An 11,655-nucleotide genomic window follows, 5' to 3' on the forward strand; every position below is an offset into this window, starting at 1 on the left:
AAGCAATGTAATTTGGGCTATGCTATCTTCGTTCGCCGGCCAAAGTGCTTCAAACTGGTGTAAGAACTCTTCTCTCATCTTTTGCATTAACTCCATTTGTTGGTCTACCGGTGTTGGTTCCCCGTTCGACATTCCGTGTCGTGGAAACAAAATTACTTTGGAACAAGCGTAGGGGTATATTTTTATACGCTTCCTATAGACGGTGCCAAAGTGTAGGTGCAAATTTCTCTTAACTAATAATAATTAAAAGAAAAAATACAACTCACTTAAAAAATACTAATAATAAACAAGAATTGTAAGTAGAGAAGCGTAGAATTACTTAATCCTTTTATTGGAGGTCTCTGCCTCTATTTATATACAAAAATGTGGTAGAATTATGGTAGGACTCACATTGCTTGTCCTCCAATTTTTTTCATATACAACATTCTTTACAAATATAGTCCTTTTCCTTTTACAATTCTTTCTATGTCAAAGTTGCCTTGCACAGAACTTGCCTTCTTTGCTATTTCCTTTGTGTAGTAGGACTGATCTCATCTTTAAATGCACTTGGGCTGAATGTATCCTAGTCCAACTAACATTGCTAATGGGCCGGATGTTCCATATTATCAATTTTGGGCTACTGACGCTCTTATTAGGGCTTAGCCAGGGTTGGAGGTCCAGCAAAGATGTTATTGGGCTTGATGGAGACTTCAATTTGGGCCTGACCAAGGTGAGTGTATAAAATTAATTAAAGATAGGTTTATAGTGTGATAATGTGGACAATTCTTACTGGAGAGGGATTTTTTCCTCCACAGCTACCTATGGAGATGTATTCAAAAACTCCCATTAAACTTTGAAGAGGAGCTAAATGAGTAAAAAGAATGGTGGAGATAAGTTAAATTGGGAAATTGCTATCTACTCTTTAAAGTGAAAGCCACCTAACTTGAAAAAAATTGCTCAAAGACAATTTTATGTTGATGTTTTTCGATCAATGGTTTAGACAATGATTTATTAATGATTGATTAAAAATTGATGAAATGGATTGCGTGCACACACTTGAACTTGCTAGATTGATTTATAAATATTTCATTAAAATTTGCAAGTTAAAATTCATGTTGTGATTATTTGCTAAGACTTGAAATTGACTGACTATTCTGTGGTGTCAAAAAATTTGTGTTCATAGATATTTCTGACAATTTTCTAGAAATTTGAATCAGGTGTGGACTTGAAAGACTTTGATTGACTACTCAATGATTTGTTCTTAAATTTGTTTTATTTTAAAATCAAAAATAAAAAAATGAAAAAACTGGAAAAAAAATTCAAAAAGATTTGTTGTTTTTAGTTTATAGTTTTTTTTTTTTTTGGTTTGATCATTGAGTGAATCACAAAGTCAAATGAAAATTTTTCTGAAAAATTTCAACTTTAGAAAGCTTAATATGCATTTGCTATCGGTTCCCCAAAAAATTTCAAGTTTAGAAAGCTTACTATGCATTTGCTATCGGTTCCCCATGGCACCTACCGGTTCAAAGGTACAAAGGTATAAGGCTTAAGTCTCTGGAGCCTGGCTATCGGTACCACAAATTTGGTACCAGTTTAAAAATGGTTTATATCCACGTTTTAGTCCCTGCCCAGTGGGAACCGGTTCCCACTTTGGCTACCAATTCCTGGCAGCGAGATTTAGTTTTAAAGTTTCACTTTTTAACTTTGTTGGGCATTGTTGTATACACTTCCTTTCTCTATATTAGATGCACTTTTTCTCTCTCTATATTGCTCACATATATACATCATATATATTGGTTTGATCTTGCATCATTCTCATCATATATTGCAAGATTACATAGAATCATTCAATTAAACTTGAGAATTGAAGATCGAAGTATAGAAGTTGAAAAGAATTTGTGGAGTTTAGGTTTGGGTTTGTGAAAGAACACTTAGAGGATTTGGTTAAGATTGAATCTTGGGTTGCTTTATTGACATTGAAGACTTTGTTGGTTTATGATTCAAGCTTTGTGCTTGATCTTTTGGGGTTTTGAAGAATCAAATCAAGCTTATCCAAGAACAAGTGTTGAAGCGCATGCCAAGTGTTCGGAAAAAATACCGAGTGACCTTCGAGGCTTCAAACCAAAATTTTCCATGCACAAGATGCCTCCAAAATTGTCTCAGAAAGCCAAAGGCAAGGGGATTGCTTCGCCTCCACCTCCTAAGAGAGCCCAAATGACGATTTCTATCCGGGAACCACAAGAGGGTTCGACCGCTCCAAAGGATGATCTAACTGCTCCTGTGCATTCTAGCTCTCTTACCACTGAGATACCACCTGGGTATCCGTCAGTTTCTGACACTGGGAAGGTTCAGTTTTCTTCAGAACATTTCTACAATGACCATGCTTGGCAAGTATACAATAAAGTGTATAAGGACGGCCCAATTAAGTCGGAACGAAATGTGAACTTAAAGAAGTTACAAGATAGTCTAGGAAAGAAATTGGTTGAATATATCGAGAAGCACAAGTGGTTGTTCTATACCACTATGGCGAATTCCTACAGTCCCGAGATCTCATTCACTATTTCTACTCAAATATCTACAAAGTTCATGATTCTGGATATTTTGAGGTTTCATTGTTCGGGAAGGATTATGTTGTTCATACAAATGTGATCGGCAAAGTTCTTGGTATTCCCAAGAATTTTTCTAGCACAAGATATCGTCTTCCACTTTCTCACTTGGGGTTGAAGTGGGAAAATATCTGTAATGAGCTATGTGTTCCAGATTTACCGAGATTTCTCGACTGCATTCCCAATCGTTATTTGACAGATAAGACGGTTTTTCTGAATTTGTTAGCCATCGCAAATTTGGGTTACTTTGGGAAGAAGGATGTTATTTCTGTAGATCGTGCAGTGGTACTATAACTCTAATCCATTGATATTGAGATTTATATTGATTCTTCTATCTATGGTGATGGTTGCACACTACAAGAATAACACATGCAAGAAATCATCTCCATTCCCTATGATTATTATGGGGTTATATCGGCATTTTGAGATTCCTCTTCCACCCCATGCTCACCATATTAAGATCATGTCTGAGTTGGATGTGAGTGCTTTTAGCAAGGTCAAATCTATACGAGCTTTATCTAGGAATGCTGGCACGGGTGCAGCTGCATCTTCATCTTCTCTTCTTGAGGATACTACGCTTTTTTCAACTAAGCAAGCGTTTAACACTCTGGATGCCAATTTGCTCTATTCATTGACTCTTCAGAATCAACAAGCCTTGATAGATGTTGTTCGTGATCTTCAAGAGGATGTTAGGTTGCTTAAGGAGTAGAGAACAGGTGATACTTCTGAGGATGTATACAGATCAACCCCTCCAGATCCGTCACTTATGGCTGACGATGATAAAGATGAGGATAACGAGTCAGACGATGATGCAGAGGATGATGAGGATATTAGTGGGAGTGATACTGATGATGATGAGGAGATTCCGATATCTACAGTTCTGTTTGCTGGAGATGATCCAGATGCTTGATTCTATGTTCATATCATGCATGCATGCGTTATTTTTTATCAGTTTTTACATTGTTATGACTTGATATTTCTGGATTTTTTTTTTTTCTAACATGTATTAAATTGATTTCTGTTTACTCAGTTTTAGTTTTATTTCTCTCTGGTTATTTTGCTGTTTCTTTATCAATTTTGCTCCAAAAAGGGGGAGATATATACCAAGGTTACATTAAGGGGGAGATTTTAATATTTTTTGGATAATTTATTCTGGGGGAGTTTTAAATTTGTTTTATTAAACTTTCACTGGTAGTTTTGCTTGAACCATGTGTAGGAATTTAGGTAACAATTTATTCAAGAGCTGAAGAGAACAGAGATATGATTTTTCTATCTTTCCTTAAAACAATTGTAATTTATTTTTCTACTTTGGGTAGATTATACATTCTTTGCAGGGTTTTGTCATGAAATTGCCAAAGGGGGAGACTGTGAGATATATTTTTGTAATTGGCATATTTCGGTAACAAAACTAGTCCTAGTTGAGTTGTAATTTAAGTTACCATATCCGACTTGACATCGATTACGGAATTCAAAGTTTGTTCAGAAGAGAAAAGTGTTGTTACTCATTGAAAAGGAAAGAACAACGATTAGGACATTGTTTCCCACTTAGGACACATTGATATCCATGATATATTTTCAGAGTTCCAAACATACAGAATTCCAAGTTATATTTGAATTTGTCAAGTGGGAATCGGTACCAAGATTTAGGAACCAGTTCCAAGTTCTAATACTCGAGAAACAACTCTCTGTCAAGTGGGAACCGGTACCAAGATTGGGAACCGGTTCCACAAGTCCTAATTGTAAAAGGTTTCAAGTTTCCTTATTCTGTTTAATACCTTTTCAATCCAACTTTTCTTTTAAGTCCTATGCACAATTTTTCCTTTATTTTCAGAAGGAATAGGACTTTGCAAACCTTTATATAAACCATGTCACATACATTAGTTTATTCACGGCTTTTGTTATACAGATTCATTATTTTTAAAAGCCTTAGGAAGATTATCTTTATAGAAAATCAGAGTTGATTTTTGTCATCTTTCTAGAACACATACACATAAACACATAGTGAGTTTAGAGTTGTGGCGTTCAAATCCTGATTGTGATCATACATTTGTATCTATATCGATTAGATGAAAGTAGATCTACTTCTACATTGAATTCAGACGTTTAAACAACGGAAGTAAACGCGTTTGAGCATTTGAGGAGTGTTGTCTAATCTACCTGCTACTCTTCTACAAATATCAAGCATAACCTTGAGGTCAAGATGTTGTTGGACAGGGAGTCGCAAAGCTAAGAGGATCGTCAATAGTTGGTGTTTGGTTGAACGATATGGTGTGAGCCGGAGTCAAAGTTCGATATACTTTGTTTCAAGCATAATGGATTGGTTTACTTTGGACTGCACATTCCACGAGGTTTTTCCCATAACAGTTGACGTATTTTATCAACTGGAGTTTACTCGCTAAAATCCTGGTGTCATCTCTAACTTTATACTTTGCTTTATTTTATCTGCATATAATTAGCTGTTTAATTGCTAAAATATAAAATAAGTAAAGCTGGTAAGGACACAGATCTGTTTCACAAAACAAACATAAAATTTCTAAGTATTTTCTGCTGCGTACGACTCACAATTTGGTGTTAGAGCCAATCTCTATACATTAAGTTGATCCTTGTTGGAAAGTTTAGTTTTGTTGTGTTTTTCAAAAATTATTTTTAAAATCATGTCTTATGCGTTGAAAGAAGGTGGATCTAATCAACGTGGTCCTTTATTTGAAGGAAATAATTACAATTTTTGGAAATAAATAATGAGAGCTTATTTATAAAATTCTGCTGGTAAAGCTTGGGCAATAGTTGAAACTGGCTATACACCTCCTACAGTAGATACAACTGGGGATGGCAAAATAGTTAAAGAGTTAAAAGATATTTTTTCTTTTACTGCTGTTAAAACTGAGCGTAATGATGCTAATGGCAAAGCTTTATATTCAATTATTAATTCTGTTATTCCATCTGAATATGCTAGAATTTCTGATTATAAAACTGCTAAAAAAGTTTGGGATATTTTATAGGTTACTCATGAAGGAACTTCTAAAGTGAAGTTGTCCAAAATTTAGTCACTTTCTCATAAATTTGGGAACATCGTGATGAAAGAAGATGAAACCTTTTTGGATTTTTATTCTAGTCTTCTTAAAATAATTTCTGAACTGCGTCACTTAGGTAAAAAAATTTTGTGATAAGAAAATCTATGAGAAAATCTTAAGGTCTTTACCTAAAAGATTTCATATCAGAGTTGAAACAATCATTGAACATTGGGACTTGTCTACCAGTAAAGTAGATGAAATGGTAGGTTCATTAAAAACTTTTGAGATGCAGAATTTTGAGTTAGAGCAGAAAGAGAAAAATCTTGCTTTAAAATCTATACAGGTTGAGCATTTTGTGGATGACAACTCTGATCATGATCTAGCATTCATGTCAAGGCAATATAGTCAAATTTTACAAAGGCAACAGAGGAGTAGGAATAGCAACATCGCTAATCCTAAAAATTTTGACAAAACGTCAAAGTTTAGATTTAATGAAAAGAAAGTAGAAGAATTAAAAGAAACTGAATTCATTTGCTGGAATTGTGGTGGCAAAGGTCATACGTCTAATGTTTGCCCTAGTCTTAGGAAAGAGCAAAAGGATAGAAATAAAGGAAAAGCAATGAAAGTTTCTATATCTGAAAATTCTACTTTAAGTGATAGTGATTCTCCTTTGAGTGATTCTAATGATTTTTCTTTTGTCGTTTTTCTTAATAGAGGTCCTCATGTCATGTCTTTATCTGACTCTGATATTTTAGATAACAAAGAAAAAGAGTTTCATGATGAACAAGTGCAAGAAGATAAAAAAGACGATGAAAAGTTGAAGAAGATGGTCAAAGAAATCATTGAAGTCAAACAGGCAATCAATAAGCTAGCAAAAGAGCTTATCCAAGCAAAAGGAAAGAATGAAGATCTAAAGAAACAGATTGATGAAGGAAAAAGGAAAGCTTTTGAAAGCGATTCTGTCATCACTGAGCTTGAGAAGAATATCATCATTCTGGAGGATAAGGTCAGTGTTGCTAACTCATTAAAAGAATGTGTTGCTTTGAAAAATAATTATCTTAAAATTGAATTAAAATTTGAAAAAGATAAACTGAAAGGGTTCAATATGAGTCAAAACAGTTTGAATAAGATAATCAACATGGGTAAGGATGTGAATGATAAAATAAGGTTAGGATTTGTTAAAGTTTCTTCAAGTAATCAGGGTAAAATAACTTTTGTTAAACCTGCTATTATGCCTAAACCATGTTTTCCTAATGCATCACATTCTGATATGTCTTATGTGCCTAAATTGTTGCATTGCACTTTTTGTGGAAAAAAATGGACATAAGTATAACTCATGCCTTCATCGGAAAAATAAAGACTTTTCTGAAAATCATTCTTAAAATACTCATGCTAAGAAAAATGTGCATTCTAGGAAGAAAAAGAATGTTGGTTCACCTAAGACTTCTAGAGCTGAATATTTGCCTAAGAAAGAGGTAAAGAGAGAAAAATTTCAGGAAATGAGAGTGAGACTTGTTTGGATCAAAAAGTCTGATTTGATTCATTATATGCATGTTGAGTCCATAGAATATGTTTCCAAAAGGACTTCACCTTCAAACTGAGTCCTATAAATTTTAGTGATCATGGCTTGTGCCATAAAAGAAATTCTGTTGCCATTGGATCACTTGTTAGGGTTTTGAGTTGTTGATCATAGTCGTTGTGATATATTTGAGGAAAATTTTTCATTGGTTTTATGATCTATCTTTGAATGTATATTTGGACACATAATTTTTTTAATTAAAAATAGATTCTTCGTTTGTAATTTATATATTGAAAGTTGATTTGCATTGATTAAGAGATATTTATATTTAAATCTCTTAAGTTCATAACCTTTTGTGCACTAGTCCAAATCTGAAAAATTTGATTGAAAATCTTTGAATTATTGACTAGGGTATATTGATCATAAAAGTTATAAAGGTTATTGTCTAAAAAAAATAGGAGTTTAAAAAAAATAATAAAAAAAAAAAATCAACTTGGAAAAGAAAAGAAAAATCTGAAATATGCTGAATTCTTTGTTTAGGAAAAGATTACCTATTGAGATGTATTCGAAAGCTCCCATTAAACTTTAAAGAGGAGCTAAATGAGTAAAGAGAAAGGAGGAGATAAATTGAATTGAAAAATTACTGTCTAATCTTTAGAGTGACAGCCACCTAACTTGAAAAAAAAATTGCTCAAAGACAATTTTATCTTGATGTTTTTCTATCAATATGATTTAGACAATAATTTATTGATGATTGATTGAAAATTGATGAGATGTATTGCGCACAGACACACTTGAACTTGCTAGATTGACTTCTAAATATTTCATTAAAATTTGCAAGTTAAAATTCATGTTGTGATTATTTTCTGAGACTTGAAATTGATTGACTATTCTGTTGTGTCAAAAAATTTGTATTCATAGATATCTCTGATACTTCTCTGGAAATTTGAATCAGGTGTGTACTTGAAAGACTTTGATTGACTGCTCAATGATTTTTTCTTAAATTTGTTTTGTTTTAAAATTAAAAATAAAAAAAAATGAAAAAACTAGAAAAAAAATCAAAAAGATTTGTTGTTTTTAGTTTATAGTGTTTTTTTTTTTTTGATCATTGAGTGAATCACAAAGTCAAATGAAAATTTTTCTAAAAAATTTAAAGTTTAGAAAGCTTACTGCCCATTTGTTACCAGTTCCCCATGGATCCTACCGGTTTAAAGGTACAAAGGTACAAGGCTTAAGTCTGGAGCTTGGCTACCAGCACCACAAATTTGGTACCGGTTCAAAAGTGGTTCATATCCACATTTAGTCACTTCCCAGTGGGAACCGGTTCCCACTTTGGCTACCAGTTCCTGGCAGTGAGATTTGGTTTTAAAGTTTCACTTTTTAACTTTGTTGGGCATTATTGCATACACTTCCTCTCTCTATATTAGATGCATTTTTTCTCTCTCTATATTGCTTAAATATATACATCATATATATTGGTTTGATCTTGCATCATTCTCATCATATATTGCAAGATTACATAGAATCATTCAATTGAACTTAAGAATTGAAGATCAAAGTATAGAAGTTAAAGAGAATTTGTGGAGTTTGGGTTTGGGTTTGGGTTTGTGAAAGAACACTTAAAGGATTTGGTTAAGATTGAATCTTGGGTTGCTTTGTTGACATTGAAGACTTTTTTGGTTTGTGATTCAAGCTTTGTGTTTGATCTTTTGGGATTTTGAAGAATCAAATCAAGCTTGTCCAAGAACAAGTGTTGAAGTGCACGCCAAGTATTTGACAAAATTATCGAGTGACCTTCGAAGCTTGAAACCAAAATTTTCCGAACACAAGATACCTCCAAAATTGTCTCAGAAAGCCAAAGGCAATGGGATTGCTTCACCTCCACTTCCCAAGAGAGCCCGAATGACGATTTCTATCCGGGAACCATAAGAGGGTTCAACCACTCCAAGGGATGATCCGACTTCTCCTGTGCGCTCTAGCTCTCCTACCACTGAGATACCACCTGGGTATCCATCTGTTTCTGATACTGGGAAGGTTCAGTTTACTTCAGAACATTTCTACAATGACCATGCTTGGCAAGTATACCATAAAGTGTATAAGGACGGTCCAATTAAGTCAGTACGAAATGTGAACTTGAAGAAATTACGAGATAGTCCAGGAAAGAAATTGGTTGAATATATGTAGAAGCACAAGTGGTTGTTCTTTACCACTACAGCAAATTCCTACAGTCCCGAGATCTTCGTTCACTATTTCTACTCGAACATCTGTAAAGTTCATGATTCCGGATATTTTGAGGTTTCATTATTCGAGAAGGATTATGTTGTTCATATAGATGTGATAGGCAATGTTCTTGGTATTCCCAAGAATTTTTCCAACACTGGATATTGTCTTCCGTTTTCTCACTCTGGGTTAAAATGGGAAGATATCTGCAATGAGCTATGTGTTCTAGATTCATCGAGATTGCCTGACTACATTCCCAATCGTTATTTGACAGATAAGGCGGCTTTTCTGAATTTGTTTGCCATCGTAAATCTAGGTTACTTCAGGAAGACGGATGTTATTTCTATAGATCGTGCAAAGGTAGTATATCTCTTATTCATTGATGCTGAGATTTATCTTGATTCTTCTATCTATGGTTTGATGGTTGCACACTACAAGAATAACACAACGAAGAAATCATCTCCATTCCCTATGATTATTATGGGGTTATATCATCATTTTGAGATTCCTCTTCCAACCCGTGTTCACCATACTAAGATCATGTCCGAGGTGGATATGAGGGCTTTTAACAAGGCTAAACCTGCACGACCTTCATCTAGGAAAGCTAGCACGGGTGCAGCTGCATCTTCATCATCTCTTCTAGAGGTTACTACACTTTTTCCGACTAAGCGGGAGTTTAACACTCTGATGCCAATTTGCTCTATTCATTGATTCTTCAGAATCAACAAGCTTTGATGGATGTAGTTCATAATCTTCAAGAGGATGTTAGGTTTCTTAAGGAGCAAAGGATGGGTGGTATTTCTAAGGATGTATATAGACCAGCCTCTTTAGATCCGTCAACTGTGGTTGAGGATGATAGATATGAGGATGATGAGTCAGATGATGATGCAAAGGACGATAAAGATGTCAGTGGGAGTGAGACTGATGATGGTGCTAATGATGATGCGGAGATTCTGACATCTACAGTTCTGTTTGCTGGAGATGATCCTGATGCTTAATTCTATGCTGATATCATTCATGTATCATTTTTTATCAGTTTTTACATTGTTATGACTTGATATTTCTGGATATTTTATTTTTGTTTTTGATATATATTAAACTGATTTATGTTTACTCTGCTTTAGTTTTATTTCTCTCTAGTTGTTTTGCTGTTGCTTTGTCAATTTTGCTCCAAAAAGGGAGAGATATATACCAAGGTTACATTAAGGGGGAGATTTTTAAATTTTTTGGATAATTTATTCAGGGAGAGTTTTAAATTTGTTTTATTAAACTTTCACTGGTAATTTTGCTTGAATCATGTGCAAGAATTCAGGTAACAGTTTATTCAAGAGCTGAAGAGAACAGAGATTTGATTTTTCCGTCTTTCCTTAAAACAATCGTAATTTATTTTTCTGCTTTGAGTAGATTATACATTGTTTGTAGGCTTTTGTCATGAAATTGCCAAAGGGGGAGATTGTGAGATATATTTTTGTAATTGGCATATTTCGGTAACAAAACTAGTCCTAGTTGAGTTCTAATTTCAGTTTCCATATCTGACTTGACATCGACTGCGAAATTAAAAGTTTGTTCAGAAGAGGAAAGTACTGTTACTCATTGAAAATGAAAGAACAACGATTAGGACATTGTTTCCCACTTAGGACACATTGATATACATGGTATATTTTCAGAGTTCCAAATATACAGAATTTCCAAGTTATATTGGAATCTGTCAAGTGGGAACCGGTACCAAGATTTGGGAACCGATTCCAAGTTCTAATACTCAAGAAATAACTCTCTATCCAGTAGGAATCGGTACCAAGATTGGGAACCAGTTCCACAAGTCCTGATTGTAAAAGGTTTCAAGTTTCCTTATTCTGTTTAATACCTTTTCAATCCAACTTTCCTTCTAAGTCCTATGCACGAATTTTCCTTTATTTTCAAATAGAATAGGACTTTGCAAACCTTTATATAAACCATGTCATATACATTGGTTTATTCACGGCTTCTGTTATATAGATTCATTATTTTTAAAAGCCTTAGGAAGATTATCTTTGCAGAAAATCAGAATTGATTTTTCTGTCATCTTTCTGAGAACACATACACATAAACACATAGTGAGTTTAGAGTTGTGGTGTTCAAATCCTGATCATGATCATACAGTTGCATCCACATCGATCAGACGAAAGAAGAACCACTTCTATATCGAATTCAGACGATTGAACAACAGATGTAAAAGCAATCACATTTGAAAGTGTTGGAGCATTCGAGGAGTGTTGTCTAATCTACCTGCTACTCTTCTATAAATATCAAGCATAAGTCTGAGGTCAAGTTGCTGTTGGAT

General features: G+C 34.1%; 1 protein-coding gene across 1 annotated transcript; it reads left to right on the top strand.

Moving 5' to 3' along the window:
* Positions 1-2,988: 2,988 nt before the first annotated feature.
* LOC132316461 (uncharacterized) lies at positions 2,989-3,495 on the top strand. Its single transcript, XM_059814934.1, has 2 exons — positions 2,989-3,278; positions 3,327-3,495. Exons 1-2 carry the CDS (start codon positions 2,989-2,991, stop codon positions 3,493-3,495), a joined length of 459 nt encoding a protein of 152 aa, XP_059670917.1.
* Positions 3,496-11,655: the final 8,160 nt, after the last annotated feature.

Source organism: Cornus florida, unplaced genomic scaffold (assembly GCF_030987335.1).
Source record: "Cornus florida cultivar Cherokee Brave unplaced genomic scaffold, ASM3098733v1 CherokeeBrave_3.0.0_Hap2_Chr07, whole genome shotgun sequence".
Taxonomy (NCBI): Eukaryota; Viridiplantae; Streptophyta; class Magnoliopsida; order Cornales; family Cornaceae; genus Cornus; species Cornus florida.